This window comes from Cutaneotrichosporon oleaginosum (assembly GCF_008065305.1).
Source record: "Cutaneotrichosporon oleaginosum strain ATCC 20508 chromosome Unknown ATCC20508_contig02, whole genome shotgun sequence".
NCBI lineage: Eukaryota > Fungi > Basidiomycota > Tremellomycetes > Trichosporonales > Trichosporonaceae > Cutaneotrichosporon > Cutaneotrichosporon oleaginosum.
Genome location: NW_027072171.1, coordinates 667,423 through 687,825, shown reverse-complemented (window position 1 = coordinate 687,825; position 20,403 = coordinate 667,423). Strand labels below are relative to the sequence as shown.

Below are 20,403 nucleotides of genomic sequence, written 5' to 3'. Positions count from 1 at the left end.
TTGCTCCATCTCCGGGCAGCCGACGCGCCACGCCCGCGCCACGCCCTCGCCACGCCCATGCCCCGCCAAGCAGCGCAGCTGAATGAAACTGCATTCACTCTCTTATCTACGCAAGGAAGAGACGGTACACCTCGACGCCAACAACATACATCGTCGGGAAGATGAGGCCTGGCATCAGCTCCTGTTCCTCCCATCGGGACTCACCACAAAGCGCAGGGAGGCCGAGACGGCCAAGGCCGGCGTTGCGCTTCGCGGGGTCGCCGGACGAGTACCCGATCTGGTGTCAGCGCAGTATGGCGCGTCGCGCACGGTGTAGCTGAAGCGGCTGAGGGTCCACGCGAGGATGCTGCCGGTCGCGAGCTTGGGGTGGAAGCAGCCGAGGAAGGCGAAGAGCGAGAGCACGGTGGGGAGGTACTCGAGCGTGTTGGCGTGCGCGCGCTGCGCGCAGTTGAAGAGCTTCTTCTTGGGGTCGGCGCGCGCCTCCTCCTCGGACGCGTACAGCGCCGGGTACTTGACCCCGGCGGCCTTGCGGGCCTTGACGACGTTCTGGAGCTGGAAGACCTGGGGTTAGGGTTTGGGTGGGGGGAGAAAGACGAGGGACAAGCGCCGGGAGACGGCGAGGGCGAAGGCGAGGGAGTAGAGGAGTAGAGGAGTAGAGGAGTGGAGGAGTGATGAATGAGCTCACATTCAAAAACAGCAGCGCAACAACGCCCACGCCCATGACGGGGAACGTGGCGGGGAGCGTGAAGCCGGGGGTGATGTGAGCGGTAGCCATGTTCAGTGGTCAGTGGGGTTGAAAAGAGACAGTTGAATAGCATTTATATGACGTCGGGACGAGGCCGACGGGCATCGGCTGCTCCGGCTGCTCCGGCTGCTCCTGAACAAGCCGCGCGGCCCGCGATTTCTGGCCGCGACGCGCGCGGCGATCGACCGCTCCGCCGCGTCAAGCATACCTGCAGATCGCGTTGTACGGAATGGAACAAGCCCGGCGATCGCCGGCAACATGCATTTAAACGGATGGATACAGAACACCCTCACTCGTACATCGGCCGCAGCGGCGACGACACCTTGGCTGCCGTCAGCCTACCCCAATGGCGACTTACGTGTGTACGCGCGGAACGGCGCCTCGGCGATAGGCCCCAGCCGCTTGAGCACCTTGGGCTCCATGCTCTTCGTGCGCTGCCGTCAGTCGCCAGCCCCGCCGCCCAGCCACTTGCCTTCTGGAACACGACTTCGTGCGCAAAGTCGACCGTGTGCTCGACCTCGTCTTCGCGCCTTCCGGCTTTGAGGCTGTTCACGAGCCAGCGGAGGCCGACGACGTGCGGGCGCCGCGCGGCGTCCATCCGTCGCCAGAACGCGGCCGTGTTCGGCCGCCCGCCCTTGTAGATGAAGTGCGTACAGCTCTCCGTCGGGCGCGACACGACCTGGCGTTAGCAAGCTCGGAGAAGCGACTCACCCTCGCGCCCCCGTTGCGCAGCATCTCGACGAAGCTCGAGCCGACGTCGACGCCGTCTTCGTTCCGCACGTCGACGTATGCCGTCACGCCCTTGAACAGCTTGCTCTCCGTGTTCATCAGGCTTTCGAGGCGGCCCTTATCCTTTTGTGCGTCAGTGGGACGCGCATTGAGGTTACCAACGGGCGCAAGGGGAGGTCTGGAGGAAAGGTTGCGGGGTCGCGGGGTAGATGTCACTGCTGTAGGCGCTGGCGCGGGCGTGCTCGCCACTGTTGGCGTGGGTGGGCGTGGGCGTGGACGAACAGAGTCTGTCTCGCGCGCCTTGGAAGGAATGCGGAGGTTGGCGAGCGCAGCGTTAAGGGCCGAGAGGTTGCGCGCCGTGTCATCGTACCCTTCGCGGCGGGAGGGCATGCTGAGGCTGTCGCGCTTGTGGGCGACGTCGGGCCGCACGACGGTGCGATTGGGCTCGGACGCTCGAGCAGAAAGGCGGGGAGGTTCAGAGGCGGAAGGACGCGGTGTAGGCTCAGATGCAATTGGACGCGCGCTCGACTCGTCGATTTCCATAGAGTCTGGCTGGGTGGTGATCGGGTTCGAGACGACTCGGTTGGTCTGGCGCGCGGGTGGTCCAGAGCCTAGTGATGAGGGATACGACGGGTGGCGGCGGGCTGGGGCCGTAGTCGAGCGTGTAGATGGCCTACGAACAGGGAGGGCCGTCTTGCGAGCTGGAGTGGGGGCTAGACATTTGGCCTCGGACACCTCGTCAGCGGGAGCAGCAAGGGCTTTGTCTGGCCGCTTGGTGGACTTGAGTAGCGATGCAGCAGTGCTCTCGCCCACTCGTCCGCCGAAGGGCACGGGAACAGTCAGTCGAGGCGTCACTGGCGGGCGAGGGAGGCGGCTGTTTGGAGGCTTGGCGGATAGCGGGGGCAGCCGGGGGAGAGGAGCGATTCTGCGCTCCGCCGCCACCGTGGAAGGCAGCGTTGGGATATGTCGAGGTGGCTGAGGAGTGAAGAACGTCGAGAGCGACGTCTGGCGCGGACGCATGTGGTCTCCCTCAAGCAAGCGCGGAGCCTTGAATGTATCCTTCGGCGAACGGGGCGAGCGGGGGCGCTTCGGCGTGCCCATCCCGAGACCAAAGTATCCCTGTGCAGGCGTGCGTGCCACCGGCCGTGGCGGCGTCGGAGGGCGTGGGGTGACACGTGCCACCTTGCCTTCGTTCTCTGGGTCGGTGCGGAGGATGTCGCGCGCAGGGGTCGGGGGTCGTGTGGGTGTGCGTGTGGGTGTGCGCGCACTGGGCGAGCGGCCTGGAGTTGTTGTCCGCGAGGGCGTGCGGGAGGGTGTTGTGCTCTTCATGGAAGATGTGCGTGAGGGTGTTGTTGAAGCCATCACAGTGTCACCATCATCGGACTTGCGTGGTGTAGAGCGGGACATGGAACGGATTAGGGGCGACAAAACGGGGGCGAAGGAGGTGGATGGGAAGGCTGGTTGTGTTGGTGCGAGGGGATTTAGTGAGGGTGCGACATTGAGTGGTGGAGGCGGGACATCGATGGGTGCTGGGTTTGGCGGCGCCGGTACAGGCGGCGCGGGCATAGACGTCGATGGCACGGCCGAAGCTGTCGAGAGCGTGGTCAATGGAGGCGGCGGCGGCGGCGCGGTGGTTTGAGACGGCACCGACGGTGTGTCGTGCAACGCATCTCCCGAGTGCCGCTTACGCTCCCGCCCGCCGTCGCCGTCGCTCTTCCGTTTACCGCGCACGCTCTCCTCCTCGACAGGCCGGAGCCGCGTTGCGGTCGGAATTCGGCTGCGTGTTTGTGCGACGTGCGCGGCGTCGACGGAGCGGCGGGAACGCGTGCGTGCCGCGACGGGGGTGGTGGGTGAGACGGACATGGTCGAAAACAAGTCAGTCGCGCTAGCTCTGCAATGTCGGGGTGACTTTGGCTGCCTGGGGCAGCGAAACTAGTCGAAGAGCTATCCGCGCATGAGGCGCGGATGCACAAGGACACGGGAGGAGGACGGGGGAGGACGTGGAGGATGATGCGAGTGGAGATGGATAATGTTATGTCGCAGGATCAACAACAGTGATGCTTGCCCAGATCCTCATTTTGATCCCGCTCGTCACGCCTCACGCTGCGCTCTCCGTCACACTCGCTTCTCACCACATCCTACATTCCAACAACAACACTCCAGCCAGCACCGACTGCAGCATGCGTAAAAATTCACTGTATACATTCGCCCCCAGGACTCATGTACAATACGAAAGCTCGGTCGCCAGCACAGCCAACGGCCGAGGTACGAGATGGATCACGAAATGGCAGGTGAGATCTACTCGAAACAAGCGCGCATGCTGTCCACAGGCAGCCAGCTGAATGCAGACGTCACGAGCGGGCTTAGTGAAGGCGCAGGCCGCTGCGGCGGCGGCGGCGCGAGCACTTCTTGTGGCCACCGGCCGCCTTGGTGCCAGTGCTGGCAGGAGGCTGAGCGGCCGACGGGGCGGCCTCGGACGGAGCAGCCGAAGCCGACGGGTCAGCCGCAGACGGGACGTCGGCGCCGTCTTCGTGGGCGACGAGGTTGTTGGCACCGCCGGGGAGCTCCAGCGGCTTCCCGCTGGGAGCAGGGCCGGAGGCAGAGGGCGAGGCAGCAGGCGAACCGGCAGGCGTGCCGGCAGAGTCCGAGCTCGAGGTGTTCGCCGAGGGCTGCTCAGTGTTGACCTGTCCGGTGCCGTTGACAGCGTTGGGAGCGGGCGCGGGAGCAGGGGCGGGGGTAGCCTCCGGGTTGGATGCGTTGCCGGCGGCGGGGGTGGCAGCGGGGGTGGACGCGTTGGCTGCGGGGGTCTCGGCCGCGTTGTTCTGGATAGGAACATCGGTGGGGATGCCGCCGCCGTTGGCGAGGCGGGTTCCGACACCCGAGGGAACCTGGAGAACGCGGTGGGCGCCCTCGCCGACAATGGTAGGAGGCTGCATGCCGTTCCAGGCCGAGGCGTCCTGCATACCAGGGACCTGCGAGTTCTTGAAGACGGCGGTGTCCATGTTGAGGTTGTCGGCAACGTCCTGAGCAGTTCCGATCATGACGGAAGCCTTGTTGAGGAACTTGAAGAAGCGACCCCAGCCCTGGTCCTCACCCCAAGCGGAGAGCTTGCCGTTCTTGCCGGCGACCTTTGTGAAGTTGTCCCAGTTGGCCTCGGCACGGGGGTCCATCTCGACAGCGAGGGGCATGGTCTGCTCAAGGTGCGACTCGGACCAGAACGCGTTGGGAGGAGTGAAACCGGGGGTGGCCTTGAGCCAGGGGCAGTCGGAGGGCTTCTCGTCACCAGCGTCGGCGGGCCACTCGGGATTGCAACCGGGCAGGTGCTGAAGAGGCTCCTGGTAACCGTTCTGCTCGGCGGGGATCATACCCTGGAAACGGCAGTTGTTCTTGGTAGTGTCGTCAGTGCCGCCAGCCTGGAAGGCGGCGCAGGCAGCGAGGTTCTCGCCAACGTTGCAGGTCTTGAGGGCCTGAGCAAGGACCTCGGGCTTCCAGCCATTGACAAAGTCGGCGTGGTACGAAGTGCCAAGCATGTCACCGTTGGAGAAGATGAAGTGGTTCGAGCGAGTGCCCCACTCGGCCTCCTGTGCGGGAGAGGGGTAGTAGTTGGTCTCGATGAACAGGCCGGGGTACTGTTGTGTGAGCGGATGTCTAGGCGTCTGTGCACGGCACAAGCTGTTGTGAAACACTCACACGAATGGGGTGCGAGGCAGGGCACTCGAACGAGTCCGGAGCCTCCCAGATGGTACCACCACCAGTCTTGATGGGCCAGGCGAGGTGCGACCAGTGGTCGTCCGAGTCGAGCGACTGGTTGGCCCAGCCGCACGAGGGGAAAGCGATGCCGGCACGAGGGCCACCGGGGAAGCCGGGGTGGGTGGTGGTGTTGGGAAGGTAGATCTCCCACTTGTCGCGAGGGAGTGCGGCAAAGTCCATCTTGATACCACGGGTCTTGGAGCGCTGCATGTTGCGGTTCATGGCGTCGCCGGTGACGATGCGCATGCCCGAGGGCCAAGGGGTGACCTGGTCAGAGAACGTGTAGTAAACACGGGTCTGGTGAGCCATGCCCTCGTACGTGCCATCCTTGCGGATGTAGTAAAGAGTGGGAACCCAGTAGCTCGACTTGTCGTCCTGGACCTTGGCCGAGCTGCACTGAGCACGAAGTTGTTCCTCTGGGGTGTTGAGCACGTCGCGAATGTTGGATGCGCCCATGAGCGAGTGGACATGGCCTCCGATAGTACCAGGGTTGACGATGGGGTCGATACGCGTCGAGGCGAGGGTGGCGGCGGGAATGACGAACTGTGCCGCGTCGACCGGGTTGGCGAGGGAGAGAGCCGCGAGGGCGGCGGTGGCAACGCTGAAGAGCATGCTGGGTAGAGAAGACCAAGTCTAGTATTTGTATGTAGGTATAAGGGATACACTCAGTGTGTGTTTGCGTCGACCAGCGAACGCAGAGATGAGAGAGATGGTGAGAGAGAGACCGCGAGGCGAGCAAAAGAGTGTGGTGCCGGTGCGGGGGTGGCCTTGGCGGGTGTCGGATGGGCCGAGACGTGACCGAGGTCGTGAGGTCGTGAAGAGGAGAGAGGAGAGGAGTGAGAGGAGACCTCGGGGGGGAGGAGGATGAGTGGGGGATTAAGTATGAAAGACAATGAGAGAGAGAGGAGGAGGAGAAAGAGAAAGAGGTGTTTTGTTGGTCGCGAGGACGAGAGCGACAGCGTCAAAGGCCTCCTCTTGCGACTCAGGGTTCCTGCCATCACAGCAAAGGGGGGGAAGGAAGGCTGGGGCGCAGGAGGGGCGCAGGGGGAGTTGCGCCCCTCTTGGCGTCTGTGCACTGCGACTGCTGTACCAACTCTCCTCCTCCTCCTCCTCCTCCTCTCTGGGTCCTCTGTCAGCATGCATCATCTCCCCTCGTCCCAAACCCAGTATATCTTCAAGGTCCATCTGACGAGTGATGAAGCGCCCTGCAATCGTGCAATAAAGAGGCGGCCACTTGGTCCCAGTGTGGATTGTGCGGTGTACGTACACGAAACAGGCACGTTACCCCTCCCATCAAAGGGATCAGCTTCAGGGTTGGGGGTAGGCCGGACGCGACTGGTGTGCACTAAACCCTGAAGATGTCCACTTTGCCAGCAGCCCGCCTCCGTCCCGCATCCACCTCACCCCGTCCACGCGCGCGCGCGCTTCTGCATAATGCTCTCGTCAGACGGCGCTGGTCCGAGTCTTCCGGCTTGACAGGTCAACGGCGGTGGTCGCTGTGGGCTGCGGGCTGCGGTGCATCTGTGCAAAGGGTGGGATAACGGCACCCCGAACCTTGCTGAGACTCTCCAAGCGCAAGTTTTTTTCGCTCCAGACAATCGGAGAGCAGCGTGACTAGTTGAGGCAGGGATCTGGGGCATCAGATGTGCAGATGTACTGTACTGTAGCGTACAGTCCAGTCCACCCCACTCCGGCCTGTCCCGTGCAGTCCGCTCGAGCTCAGCTCGGTCACGGCGACCGCCACTGCTCGTGATGATGACTCAAGGCGCCACACCTAAAGCTTCCGGCACATGAAGCAATACACAGACATCAGGGTCCAGAGGAAAGCCCAGGGAAAACACAGGAGAAACGCGTCCACCGGCGCAACCGGCAATCCCCCGGGTGAATTGGATCTACATCCATCCCTATGTCCTATATCCTCTCTCTGCTCTCTGCTCTCTGCTCTGTGCTCTCTACTCCGCGTTGCACAACTCGCATCCTCTTCGTCCGCGTCAATTCAACGCTTGATGGAGCATCCACCACGCAACAGTTTCATGACAAACCCCCTCCCCCCCCTCGTGTCACATGTGATGCATGATGCGCGCTGTGTGGCGTGTGTCCGAGATGTGCACGCCGATCCATCCTCTGGCGACGATCAAACACGCGTGGGGCAGCTGGACTGTGGCAGGACTGTGGCAGGTGGCAGGCAGGCTCAAGGTCGCGTCGCTGCCGGCATCTCTTCCATTCATTCACTCGTTCAACCTGCCCGGCTGTCGCTCAGCAACCCCAGAGCCCCCCGGTAAACACGATCACAGAGCTAGCCCCTCGCATATGTGCCCGACCAAGTGCCCAACTGACGCCAAGCATGGGCCCAGCTCTTCCAGAACTGGGCACGGGTGTTTCGAGTTTCGACCTCGCCGTCAACTCATGACGCATATGACGCAGGCTGCCGCAATTGTCGGGCGCAGCGTGACGGCGACGGCGCGATACTGTCAGCGTCAACATCATCGCCAAGCAGGCCCAAGGCCCGCACCATCACTTTCGTTTAAACCCACCCCCAAACCATGTGCATGCTTGTTTACGCTCTCGTCGTCGGTTGGGACAACGCGTAAGACAATGTACCTCGGAAGCTTGTCTCGGGCCCAGAATGTCGCTGCCCATCCAACAGTACAGCCCACAGCCCCCACTGGCAACTGGCCCAACCCCTATCCAGACCGACTTGTCGACCGGAGCTTCCCAAGATCCTCAGCCCACCCGCGCTATACACACCACATGTCGAGCAGATCAAGCAGCGTCCGAGACGGGCATTCTCGCACTCCCCTCCGTCAATAAGCCTATCTTTCCTGACTGACGAGCGCTCGGCCTGGCCATGCCTCCCCCCAACCTGATACAGGCACGGGGCCCACAGCTTTGGCAAGCTTTGGCAAGCTTCGGCAAGCTTCAAGTGCCACCCGCGCTGCCGGCATCCGCGTGGCCTGTACAATTTTCCGGCTGCGACGCTCGACGCCATGCCGAGCCGAGCCGGGAACAAGACGGTTCGAGAATTCGAGAAGCAAATGTCGTTTGGCTTTGCGATAGGCTTCGGGGGTGCGGGGTATCTTGGGCGAAGTTTCGAGAGCCCGAGCTGTCTCGGCCGATGCGATGCGATCTACTCTTACCCATCCTTGCGACTGATGGCTCAACGACTCGTCGGCTGCTCAGCTTGGCAGATCCGAATCGCAGATGTTCAATCGATGCTGGCGCCTCTAACTACCCGACGATACGACCATCAGACGAGACGCAGAGTCCATGGCCCCGCCCGGCCCCACGACCGCCCGCCACGACTCATGTGCCTAAGGGACTGTGCCTGCCGAACGTCGCATCGATGCAACGTCCGTCCCAGGCCGGGCATTGTGCGAGCCGTCGGCCCCGGCCAATCTCAAGCGGAGGCGAGGTCGGCGTCGGCGTCACCGTCACCGTCGGCGTGATTACGCGTGTAGTGGGTCGGTGAGGACAAGCGTCGAGGCCGCCATAGCCGCCAGAGGAGATAAGCGCAGGTCGTTAAGATACGCCTCGAGAGGACGCAGCGTCGTCGCCGCGACTGTTTCATCTCGGCCGACCATGTGCATGAGTAGACTCTGCGTCTAAGCCCAGCAGATATGCTCCAAACCCTCCTGGACCTCCTGGATTCGAACTTCTCTTGCAGACGTCACATTGGGGAACCGGACCACGTACATTGCTCCCCAAGGAGCGAGTGAGTCAGAAGCTGCGGCGGACAATCGGTCAGATGGAGCGAGGGGAGTCCCATTGTACGGCCCGGGGTGCCGGGCATTCTGATCTGCTCAAAGTCGGCGACAGTCCGTCGCTTCTACACGGAGGGCGGGTATTGCACTGGCCGCGGCTTCTGTCGCGGGATTAACGTGAGATCTTTGTCCAAGCACCACCACAACATATGCATGAGTAGGTCCAAGGGAACCGCAGGCGGCTTCGTGTCATGGACCTGTTGCAGAGACTAGTGCACTTGGTATACCGAGTCACAGCTCGACCGAGTGGAGAATCTGCGAACCGCACTCCAAATACGAGAGTCTTCATGTCAATGCGTAGAGCAAAGTACTCGATCATCCAGCAGTGCCAAGCTGCGAGCGCTACTTGTGCTCCTGCTCATCAGCAGCGCCTTTCCGCTCAGCATGAATGGACAACCTCCACCTCCACCTCCACCTCATATTTGCTCCCGCATCGCAAGTCGCCACTCAACTCGATCAACCCGTCAACTCCAACGAATCCGAACCCAACATCCACCTCACCATGGACGGCAAGATTTCCTTCTCCTTCGGCGCCAAGCCGAGGGCGGAGGCTGCGCCGTCGGCCGCGCCCGCGCCCGCGCCCGCACCCGCACCCGCGGCGGGCATGTCCAACCTGGAGCTCCTGATGGCCCAGGCGAAGAAGAAGCCCGCGAAACCCGCGAAACCCGCGAAACCAGTGGCGTTCGACGACGCCGACGACGACATCGCTCTGCCGGTAAAGAAGGCAAAGGACACGCGCACACCCAACCTCTATGCCCCATCTGCGCCCGCCGCGCCTTCCGCCCCGCCCGCGAAGCGCGAGCTCCTGTCCCGCGCGGAACGCAGGGCGCGCGACGAAGCGCTCAAGCTCGATGCGAGCGTGTTCGACTATGACGGCGTGTACGATGGGATGAAGGCTGCCGAAGCCGCTGTGACGGAGGCGCGGAAGGCGGCGGCCCCCACAGGCCCGAAATACATCGACAGCTTCCTCGCCGCCGCCGCGACGCGCAAGCTCGACCGCTTGCGCGCGGAAGAGAAGATGCTGGAGCGCGAGCGCGCGGCCGAGGGCGACGAGTTTGCGGACAAGGAGAAGTTCGTCACCCCCGCATACCAGAAACAGATGGAGGAGGTGCGCAAGGCCGAGGAAGAGGAGAAGAAGCGCGAAGGTATGTCGGGGGAGGAGCTGGAGACTGACACGCAGAGGCGATGCGCAAGTCGAATAAAGGGCCCGGACTGACGTCGTTGTACGCGAGCATGCTGGACGACGGGGCGGCGAAGCACGCCGCCGCCGTCGCGGCGACGAAGCCGGCCGGGCCGAGCCTCGCGATCCGCCCCCCGCCCGACGAGGAGGAGTACGACCCGCTGCTGGCCGCCGAAGCCAAGTCGGCCAAGCTCGGCGCGGGCACGCGCACCATCCACGCCGAAACAGGCAAGGAGATCGAGATCAACGACGACGGCGAGGTCGTGGACAAGCGCTCGCTGCTGAAAGCCGGGCTGAACATCACGAAGAAGCCCGGACCCGTGCTGCCCCCCTCCCTCTTGGGACGAAGCACCTCGCCAGAAACCAAGCCGTACGTCTCACGCGCCGTCGGCGCCGCCGCGAGCTACCAGGAGCGCATGGCGCGCGAGCGCAAGCGGCTCGCGGAGCAGATCGCGGCCGAGGAGGAGAAGAAGCGGGCGGCCGCCGCCGCGCGGCGCGCCGAAGAGGAGGAGGCGGCGCGGCGGCGGCGGGAGGGCGACGACGGCGCCGCGGCACAGCGGCGCATGGGCGCTAAAGAGCGGTATTTGGCGCGTAAGAGGGAACGGGAGGAGGAGGCCGCGAGGAAAAAGCAGAAGGCGGAGTAGACATGTATCGCTAGACTGTATGGGGCTCAATGGCACGCCGAGCTCCGCTGAGAGGCCTTGGCATTGCCGAAGAGCGACTCTGGAAGCTCACGGCTCCGTCCAGCCCATCGAATACTGACGACGAGCTCATGTACCCGTGACATTCACGTTCTCCTCTACTCATCCCACTCAATCCTGGCCAAAGGCACACGGCCTTGCCGAGCTAGCCGGATGACCTCCCGACGTCGGAAGGAGCGATCAAGCACGCCACGCGCCGACCAGCCGACCAGCCGTCGACTCCGGACATGCACTTTCTGAGTGTACCAGCAACAGGGTGACACGGTACATGCGAGTCCGAGCGGTGGCGGTGGCGGAGGCAGTGGCGCCGAAGGACTGCGGTAGATGGACGGGTGGACGGTCACGGGCTTGGCGCCCCGGTCGGCTCGGCGTGGCTGCGTTGCCAGGTGGGGGATGGGCGAGCGGGGGCGGGCGCAGTGGCCGCGGAACGGATGCTCGTGGCGGCTACTCATCGTCATTACAGTGTTGCTCTCTGGGCGTGGTCGGAGCCGGTTCTGTCCACGTGATAGCCCAAGAGCGTGTACAGCCGTACATCCGTACACTCGTACACAGGATTGTGCGAACCACGTGGAGGGCTGCATGTCCCCACAGCATGGGCGACACGTCCGACGCCGGCGACAGAGTAGCGCCGGCCCGAGCGTTGATCGATTTCTGCAGTTTGATTGGAATTCTGAGTGGCACCTCCCGGAGTACCGGAGTGGCGCTTTGATTGAATTTCTGAGCGGATTCCACGCCGAGGCACAAACAACACCACCATCAGCTCAGAATCCACATGCATATATTATAACCGTCCACCGCTTATGCGGTCTACTGCCCCGCCATGGAGTTGAAGAGCTCCTCGAGCGTCATCGCGGGCGGGGGCGCGGGCTCGCACGCGAGGTCCCAGCTCGAGCCGGCGTCGCACTGCGCCACGCCGAGGCCCCACCACGCGTCGACGGCGCGCGCGACGGCCTCGCGCGCGCTGATCGTCTGCGTCTCCATCGTCGACAGCCACGGCTCCATCGCCGCGAGGTAGTGGAAGCCCGCGCGCGGCTGCACGGGCGGGTACACCGTCGTGGGCTTCATGAGGGGGTACGCGCCGTCCCACTCTTTGCGGTGCGTCCAGGTGATGGTGTCGCCGAAGATGTCGCGTATCTCGGTGTCGGACAGCGTCTCGTGCGAGAACAGAAGGACAATGCTCGACATCGGGTACGCCAGGTGGTACAGCAGGACTTGGAAGGCGGGGGCGTCGCCGCCGCCGCGCGCGCGCTCGCCCGTCGTCGAGATCGACTGCGCCATGACTACCTTGGACCCCTGCTTGAAGTACTTCGGCGGCGGCGTCGTCGCCGTGGTGCCCACGTACGTTACGTGCAGGCGCACATACTCCTGCGGGGGGATGGGCGTGGTGAACTGGAGTCCTTTGGCAACAGGGCTAAGGTGCCATGGATTGCCCCAGAACACTTCGTCGTAGGTCGTGTTGCTTGGCGCGTTGGCCGAGGAGACAATGTAGCCGCCGCCGGGAGCCGCAGTAATGTCCGTAACGGCGGTAGACAGGCGGACATCAGCGCCGCTGTCCGCCAGCATGGCCTGGAACATTTGGTTGTTGCCGCCGTACATGAAGAGGGCGCCCTCCGAGACCGAGGCTCCAGCAAGAGCGGCTATGCCGTGCACCTGGGTAACGTCCGCGCCAAAGTTGGAGCGCGTCATCGAGTCCATCATCTCGTTTGCCCAGCGGGCCGAGACGCCCACGACCTTGGTCGCCCACTCGAACGCCGAGCGGCTGGTGTATTCACTTCCGAGCTGGAGCGAAGCGACAAACTGCTCAATCGAGTTGACGGTGCCGCGCTGCGCGAGGAACGACGGCGAGTAGACTTGCGCCATGCGCTCGACGAACTTGGTCACAGCGGAAGCCTGGCGAAGCGGCGAAAGGAAACCATAACGAATGCCGCTGGTAAGCTTGTCCCACCACGCAACGCCCGTGTTGGAGTAAACAACCTTCTTGCCGTCCCACATGTCCATACGGGCAGCGGTTCCGCCAGGGGCGGCAATAAGGGGGAGGTGGAACTTGGCCGCGACCTTGCGGAGGTTGATGTTGGCATTGACCATCATCGCGGCGCCGAGCTCGAGTTTCTCGCCCATGAACGGCTCAGTCACGGTAACGGCGCCTGGCATCAGCGAAGCTCGAAGTGCAAAGGCATCCCAGCAGCCTCCTGAATGTCTCCACAGCATCCTGAATGTCTCAACAGCAGCACAAATGTTTCAAGATCAACCAGAAACACAAAGCAGCAAGAGTCAAAGTCCAGCAACTGGGACAATTCCAGCAACTGGGACAATAAGGCACACTGCAAACACTCACGGCCTCCAATATAGTCGTTCTTCTCGTACACAACGATCTCAAGCAGGGAGCCTGGAGCAAGACCGAGCTGCGCCTCGACGACACGCGCAGCGCGGGCCAGGAAGAACGCAGCGCCTGATCCAGATGCGCCAGCGCCGACCACGGCGATGCGACGCTTGCGGTGCGTGGTCGCAACGGTCGCATTGGTGCTCGACACCGATACAGCAGGCGGCTCGGCAGCTTCCGTGGCGTTGGAAGAAGGCTGAGCCGCAGGGGGCGTCTCAGAGACAACAGGCGAGGGAGTCGGGGAAGATGAACCCGCAGAGGCGGCCGGCGAGGCGGCGGGCTCCTCCTGGCGGAGGAGGAGGTTGCGCACAGGCAGCATCGTGGGAGGAATGTCCGGGATAGTCTTGACAGGAGTGGGGATAATAAACGAGCGCTTCATGCCCGGGTGGGCGGACGAGTAGCTCGACCAATAGCTGGCGTAGAACGAGGAGGTGTAAGACGCGTACGACGCCATGTCCGTGCTGTATCGCGCGTCCTCCGAGGTCCAAATGGACATGATGAGCCCGAACCACGCTTGCTCGTCCGGGTGGATCACGCGGTTGTCCATGAAGTAGTTCCACCAGACCTCGTACTCCTCCATGGAGGGCCACCAGGGGGCTTTGTTGTAGCAGCCGCCGGCCATGTTCCAGGTGCAGTAGTAGTCGGTGGTGACGAAGGAGGTCGGAGAGAGCGTGGGGATGTGCGAGGTCGGGGTCGGGGTCGGCTTGGGTCTGGGCTTGGGCTTGGGCCACCAGCGGCGAGGGCTGAGGTCCTCCGGGGCGTCGGCCTCCTGCAGCGGCGCGCTGGCCGCCAGGGGGGCCATCGCGGCCAGGGCCGCGAGGACCAGCGACACACTGCGCATGTAGGGCAGTGGAAGGGGAAAGGAGGAGAGGAGAAGAAGAGGTTCGAAAACTGTGGTGAAGGGGGTTGGGGGTGGGTTTTTTTTTGTGTTTGTCTGACTGGGTTCTTATATCTGACAAGAGGAATGTGGGAGGAAAATGAGAGTGTGGTGAGCTTCTGCTGGAGGAGTGGGAGTTGGTAGAAATACAGTGATTAGTGCTTGTCCTCGATGGTGAGCAGGTGGTCAAAGACAAAGCCGATGGGCGAGGACGCGGCTGGGCTACGCGAAGTCCGGTCGTCCACCCATTGTGCTTGTGTGCGTGGCTGTTGTGAGGAATGTCATGAACACTGTCACCTCCTTGCTGCATGGTGCGGAGCGAAACGCGCAACTTTGGGGGGCAAGCGAGCCCGAGCGTCGGTGGCGGCGGTTTCGTGGCGGCGGTCAGGTGGTGAAAGGAGGCGGGATAATCTTGCACGGTTGCCGGAGGGTTGCGGCTATAGCCTGCGGTCAGCATGAAGGCCGTAGTTGCGCTCGTCGTTAGCTCGCCCTTCTGTGTCACCTGGCGAGCGCCTCTCGGTGAAGAAGTCTGCTCGTTGCCCGCGGCATGGCGACTCTCTCGGAGAGAAGGGTTGTGACCGGACGCTCGGAGATCGAGTAACGAGTAACAACAGGTACATTATAAGCTTATACAGCGGAAGAAAGATCCATTCAGTAATACTCGATCTCAAGCTGGCGTCAGCGTGCCCTATCTCGGCGCTCGATCGGCGCCCGGGATCACGTCCGTACTCATCGCGGCGAAATACTCACATACTGCAGCGCCACGGAACGGGGCGATAGGATGTTGAGGCCGACGCGGTTAAACGTCGTCGTGTTTGCTTCCTCGATGATGTCTTCAGCCCGGCGCAATTCCTGCCGTCAGCTCTGCCCAACTGCCAATTCGGTCAACGCCAAGGAATCGACGACCGCGACCTAAACGGAAGTCACAGAACAATGCCTCGCGCACAGTCGCGCCGTCACCATCTGAAGTGCCAGGCAAGGTACCCACCTTTTCGAAATGGCTCGTGCGCCATAGTAGGGATGTCCACCACGTCAATACCCCAATGAGGTTGTCGACGACAGCCCCAGAAACCGAGTACGCCTCGCGCAATGGCGCATTGATACTCTCGATGAGCTTCGTATATGTCGCGGCATCGAGACGCGTCTCCAGCTCCAAGGGGAACGCAGTCGAGAACCTGATGTCAGCTGAAACCCCTTTCGACACGACCTGTTCACTCACTGGCAAATATCGCCAAGGCTCCATTCACGGTCCACGCGTACAATCTCTTTCGGGAGGTCGCGGCCTATAATGCCCGTTGGCGGCTGACCGTAGTACGTCGAGTTCGGCTGGCCGGGCTGGGGGACGGAAGAACGTGGTGTTCTGCGGTTAGACGTGTTCTCTTCTACCCAACCAGTGTCCCTTTCACGCCTCCAGGCGCGATTTCAAGCTGCATCCCGAGGTCGCGCACTCTTCCTTCGGAGGATGCGCTCAAATGCACACCGCGCAGAGGATTCCGTCCAAGCCAGCCACGTCAACTCACCCATGTCCACCGCGCCACCCGGCAAGGTCGCCCTGCACCTTTTCCTCCCACCGACTGAGCTTTCGGGGCGCCTCTGGCTCTACTGTGAGCCCGTCGGCCCACGACCTGCGCGACGCCGGGTCCGCCTTTCCGTTCGCCTCTGGCTCCATCGCCGGATCACTGGGACCAAGACGTGGTGAGCGCGAAGCCGTTCCGGGGCGTGGAGGAGGCAGGGGGGAGGAGGCGGAGAGCTCGGAGCGCACATCGGAACCTGAGGGCGTCGCTGCGCCCGCGCGTGATCCGGCACGTGTCGTGTTCGGGGACGGGCCAAGCGAGGCAAAGGTCGGCGCGTCGGGCGTGCTCCCGGGTGGGGATGGAGTGGAGCCGATGCGCTGGCGCATGAAGGGGTGGGAGGCGGGCGGAGATGCCATCGTGAAGAGGGGACGACGGGGGAGGATCAGATGGAGGGAAGGCCGAGAAAGGCCGAGAAAGGAGATGAGGGGACGACCGCGGAGTGGCGACGCGATGAGTGGGAGGTCGAGATGAGGACGGAGGATGAAGACCAAGACGAGGAGCGTGTCGTGGTTGAAGACCAAGTCGATGGAGATGGAGATGGAAGATGTTGTGAACGAAGCGCGACGAGCAAGGGGAGGGGGGTAACGTTTACAACGGAACGAACGGACAAAGGCACGGCCTTCCTGCCTTCCACCCTGCCTGCTGCCAGCAGCGCTCGGACGTATGTACTCACGCGCCCCGCCTTTCATGCCTCCCAGCACGGCCAGCACGGCAAAAACCTGCTCCTACGGCCTACGGACTACTAGTGCACACAAACACCGTGCGGGCTGGCGGGAGTGACGTCTAGTCGTCTGATGCATGCTCGAGTGGGGCGATGTGTGCTCTGCGCACTCTGGAGATGCCGAGTCGCCCACCCAGATTTGCTTGCGGAAGGGAGTGGTGGCGCTTCCCGACGCCCCTGATCACTCACAGGATGGCAGGATCAAAGTCGAGCCTCCCGGCTCCGGCGGTTATCAAACCTTGCCGCCGCCTTGCGCCGCTCGGCGCACACCGGCCGTGGCTGCAGCCTCGGCACCGAGGCGGAGGCGTTCGCGCCGAGCATGCCAGCTATAATAAGCTGTAAGATACTTGTGGGTCCGGGGATCACGGGATCACGGGGCATGGATAACGCAATTCAGTCCGACTTCTCGAAGTTAGATAAGATGCGCCGTCGCATCCGCACGACATTAAATCAACACAGTAACCACTCTAAACTGCCACTCTCTATAAACATATTTGGGTCACTCGAGTCATTACAGCGACGAGGGGCGGGGCTGGGCGAGCAGCTTCTCGATCTCAGACTTCATCTGCGAGGGCGTCGTCGAGGGCGAGAAGCGCCCGGCAACCTTGCCGTTGCGGTCGACCAGGAACTTGGTAAAGTTCCACTTGATGGCGGTGGATCCGATCGTGCTCTGTCCGGGCTGCGCCTTGAGCCACGCGAACACCTCGTTCATGTTGCTGCCGTTGACCTCAGACTGAAGTCAGCTTTACTGCAGCTAACTACGCCGGAGATCGCTGCCGTGTACTCACCTTCTTAGCCAGCGGGAACGTCACGCCGTGGTTGACCTGGCAGAACTGAGCAATCTCGTCGTCGGTTCCTGGGTCCTGGGACAAGAACTCGTTCGAAGGGAAACCGATAACCTCAAAGCCCTGCTCCTTGTAGTCCTTGTACAACTTCTCGAGGCCGGTGAACTGGGGCGTGAAGCCGCTGGGCGCGTCAGCTAAGCTTCTTAACTTGTACGCACCACTTGGAGGCGGTGTTGACGATCAGGACGACGTCACCCTTGAACGTGGACTGGAGTCAGCATAATGCACTGCGCATGTGCGGTGGCGACGAGGCATCTGTCCACGATGAGGAAGGCAGGTATCCAGCAACGCATGCGAGGTCGTTCGCGGATGTTCAGCTGATCACCGTGTGCAGCAGAGCGCACACGCGAACGCAGAGCCCCCCGGTCGCTGTACGATGCCACCCCCAACCCGGCGAACTGCCCGCCCCACATATCACTCACAAAGTCCAGGACGCGGTCCTTGCCCGGCAGCGTCGCCTTGAGGTCATAGAACGACTTGGACTTGACAGTCTCGGGAAGCTTCTCGCTCGTGACGAGGCTCTTGAGGGTGTTGAACATGGCGGTGTAGTAGCGTGGGGCGACAATGGCAACAACTGTGAGAGGAGCAGCGACAAGAGCGTAGTTGTACAATCCCATGGTCTTTTAACGATGTGGACCGACGTCGAAATGAGCAGGGAAGGCAGACCGTCGGCGACGGCGAATCAACCCCTTCCTTACGTCACCACTCCGCAGCCGCAGCATTAGGTCAGCAATCGTGGAGACCGCATGGGGTCTCCTTCTGAAGATCACGTGACCTTCGCGTGGCATTACGTTCACACATTTGCCACCAGAAATTTCGAGAGATGGCGGTTCCATGGCGAGCAGAATCACGAGCTGCTCATACCTCACCATCATGAACTTCGCCGCCGCAGCCGCTGCTGCCAAAGACGCACCTGCCGTGGCCGATGCCGCTGGCCCATCGAAGCCCGCATCGGGCATCCAGCACTTGATCCTCGACGCTGGACCCCTCCTCTCCCTCACACCACTCCGCCATCTCGCGCAGACGTTTCACACCACCCCGGCGGTTCTCGCGGAATTGCGCGACCCCCGCGCGCGCGAGCACTGGGAACGCCTTGCACTTCAGGGCGTAGATGTGCGCGTTGCCCCTCCGACCGCCGAGGCCGTGGCTGCCGTCACGGCATTCGCGAAGAAGACCGGAGACTTCAACGTCCTCTCCTCCACCGACTTGGGAGTGATCGCCCTTACGTGGCAGTGGGAGGTGGCGGTCAATGGAAAGGCAGGCGTGCGGACCACTCCGGGGCAGGTCCTCCCTCCTAGGCCGGGCCAGGCGGAGACAAAGGCGGACGACAAGAAGGTGGCCGAGGACGACGACGACAGCAGCGACGGAGAGGAGGTGGAGGTCGCACCCGCTGACGATGGAGACGAGGTCAATGAGGTCGCCCGCAGCGTTGAGGCTCTTTCCACCGAGCCCAAGGACTCGCAGACCTCAGCCACGGAAAGCGCCACGCAAGCCGAGTCGGCAGAGTCCAAGCCCGAGGCTGAGGCCCCTGTTGACGCCAAGGCCGCCGCTGCTGCCGCTGCTTGGGGGGACGACGGTGAGGGCGAGTGGATCACGCCCTCGAACGTAAAGAAGCACCGCAACCGCGACCTCGGTCTGCTTCCGGCCACGCCTGGCGCTGCCGCCGTCCCGCTCGCGGCCGCCGCCATGACAGGCGACTACGCGGTGCAGAACGTGCTCCTCGGCATGGGCCTCGGTCTGGTCGGAGAGGGCGGCAAGCGGATCTCGCGGGTCAAGTCCTACGTACTGCGGTGCCACGCGTGCTTCAAGCTCTGCAAGGACTCGAGCAAGCGTTTCTGCCCGAGCTGCGGAAACGCGTCGCTCCTCCGCGCGACCGTCACCACCTCCAGTGTGACTGGCAAACAGACGGTGCACCTCAAGAAAAACTTCCAGTACCGCACGCGGGGGACGAAGTACTCGATTCCCGCGCCCACGCCGGGCGCCGCCAAGGGCCAGAAGAAGGGCGGTAGCGGGCTGATCCTGCGTGAGGACCAGGCCGAGTGGCAGGAGGCTGTGCGCGCCGGCGAGCGCGAGCGTCGTCGTGAGGAGAAGCGTATTACGACGGGTGATGGGAGCTGGATGGACCCCGACGTGAGTTTTTTCTTGCGTGGAGAAGACTGCTGACCGCAGTGGCTGCCAGAGATCGTGACTGTGGGGATGAGCGGCAAGGGACGGCAGGGGAACCACAACATGCCTGCTATTGGACACGGGCGGCGTAACCCCAACGAGGCCCGCCGCAAGAAGAAGTAGGCCCCCTCATCGTCGGTGACACATGTATCATAATCACACGCTTCCAAGTGGCCTGGTACCTGCTCTGAGGTCGCGCCAGAAGTTGCCCTCAATATTCCGTTCTCCTTGGTCTGATTCTGCGGATCGCTCACTGCCATTCCATACCTGCCGCCTCAGATTAGCTGAGCCTGGTGAGCGCTCTTCCTGACACTTCCGTTATCCGCAGCACGGCTAGCCAGACATGGCCAATCGCACCCAGCAGATGCTCTCACTTTCTTCGGCCGGTATCTCATCAACGTGACTGTCGATGTCGGCAGATCTGGGTACGCGATGTTCCGTCTTGATGTCATGTCGTCGGCTCTGCGCGATCGACGCCTTGAACCGCTGATAACCGAGATCCAACGCCGTCTGCACCCACCATAAACTGAGGAAGCGACGGCCTGCTGAGGCCCAGACCTCCCTCCGGGCCTGTTCTAAGATCTCGGAGGATGTGGCGGAGTGATCCGGGCCAATACGCACCTTCCAGCGGCCGAATGATACCCCTGCTAAAATGAAGCCACATGAAAGCCAAGGGCGCTCAGCGCTCAATCCGTCCTCTTGGCATCTGCCTGGACATGGCACGTGTGACTCACTCGACTTCAAACACCACCATTTGCAGCCGCTCGGCGACTACGAGCCCAATCCCATCTCGAAACAGAAGAATATTTCGCCGAGGTAAGTCGCGTGAAGCCAATCAAGACGCCGTCGCATTGTGTCGCCCGAAATTATATTTGCCAAGAGTAGCCGGCGTATTCCATCGTCTCCTCGCGACCATATCGTTCCGCACCACAGCGAACTGCCGTGATGTTGAGACTCATTAGCGCCGTTCCTCA

The 20,403-nt window shown here is 62.6% G+C and overlaps 8 protein-coding genes across 8 annotated transcripts; 2 read left to right on the top strand and 6 right to left on the bottom strand.

Moving 5' to 3' along the window:
* Nucleotides 1–106: 106 nt before the first annotated feature.
* Nucleotides 107–775, bottom strand: COLE_01966 (uncharacterized protein; the record flags this gene model as incomplete). Its single annotated transcript, XM_018422503.2, has 4 exons — nt 107–168; nt 205–277; nt 310–561; nt 686–775. The coding sequence occupies 4 exons, from the start codon at nt 773–775 to the stop codon at nt 107–109; spliced, it is 477 nt and encodes a 158-aa protein (XP_018280767.1).
* A 259-nt stretch (nt 776–1,034) lies between these two features.
* Nucleotides 1,035–3,040, bottom strand: COLE_01965 (uncharacterized protein; the record flags this gene model as incomplete). The annotated part of the gene is made up of 5 exons (XM_018426487.2): nt 1,035–1,072; nt 1,104–1,179; nt 1,218–1,424; nt 1,457–1,597; nt 1,637–3,040. 5 exons carry the CDS (start codon nt 3,038–3,040, stop codon nt 1,035–1,037), a joined length of 1,866 nt encoding a protein of 621 aa, XP_018280768.1.
* A 797-nt stretch (nt 3,041–3,837) lies between these two features.
* On the bottom strand, nt 3,838–5,836 carry COLE_01964 (uncharacterized protein; the record flags this gene model as incomplete). The annotated part of the gene is made up of 2 exons (XM_018420270.2): nt 3,838–5,103; nt 5,165–5,836. 2 exons carry the CDS (start codon nt 5,834–5,836, stop codon nt 3,838–3,840), a joined length of 1,938 nt encoding a protein of 645 aa, XP_018280769.2.
* A 3,651-nt stretch (nt 5,837–9,487) lies between these two features.
* On the top strand, nt 9,488–10,809 carry COLE_01963 (uncharacterized protein; the record flags this gene model as incomplete). Its single annotated transcript, XM_018425945.2, has 2 exons — nt 9,488–10,130; nt 10,166–10,809. The coding sequence occupies 2 exons, from the start codon at nt 9,488–9,490 to the stop codon at nt 10,807–10,809; spliced, it is 1,287 nt and encodes a 428-aa protein (XP_018280770.1).
* An 864-nt stretch (nt 10,810–11,673) lies between these two features.
* Nucleotides 11,674–13,565, bottom strand: COLE_01962 (uncharacterized protein; the record flags this gene model as incomplete). Its single annotated transcript, XM_018421233.1, has 2 exons — nt 11,674–13,010; nt 13,196–13,565. The coding sequence occupies 2 exons, from the start codon at nt 13,563–13,565 to the stop codon at nt 11,674–11,676; spliced, it is 1,707 nt and encodes a 568-aa protein (XP_018280771.1).
* Nucleotides 13,566–14,774: 1,209 nt separating this feature from the next.
* COLE_01961 (uncharacterized protein) lies at nt 14,775–16,053 on the bottom strand (the record flags this gene model as incomplete). The annotated part of the gene is made up of 5 exons (XM_018422504.2): nt 14,775–14,795; nt 14,874–14,975; nt 15,112–15,298; nt 15,343–15,483; nt 15,644–16,053. The coding sequence occupies 5 exons, from the start codon at nt 16,051–16,053 to the stop codon at nt 14,775–14,777; spliced, it is 861 nt and encodes a 286-aa protein (XP_018280772.1).
* An 876-nt stretch (nt 16,054–16,929) lies between these two features.
* COLE_01960 (uncharacterized protein) lies at nt 16,930–17,802 on the bottom strand (the record flags this gene model as incomplete). Its single annotated transcript, XM_018421234.2, has 4 exons — nt 16,930–17,151; nt 17,207–17,384; nt 17,422–17,471; nt 17,686–17,802. 4 exons carry the CDS (start codon nt 17,800–17,802, stop codon nt 16,930–16,932), a joined length of 567 nt encoding a protein of 188 aa, XP_018280773.1.
* A 334-nt stretch (nt 17,803–18,136) lies between these two features.
* Nucleotides 18,137–19,552, top strand: COLE_01959 (uncharacterized protein; the record flags this gene model as incomplete). The annotated part of the gene is made up of 2 exons (XM_018420740.2): nt 18,137–19,393; nt 19,433–19,552. 2 exons carry the CDS (start codon nt 18,137–18,139, stop codon nt 19,550–19,552), a joined length of 1,377 nt encoding a protein of 458 aa, XP_018280774.1.
* Between the last annotated feature and the right edge of the window lie 851 nt (nt 19,553–20,403).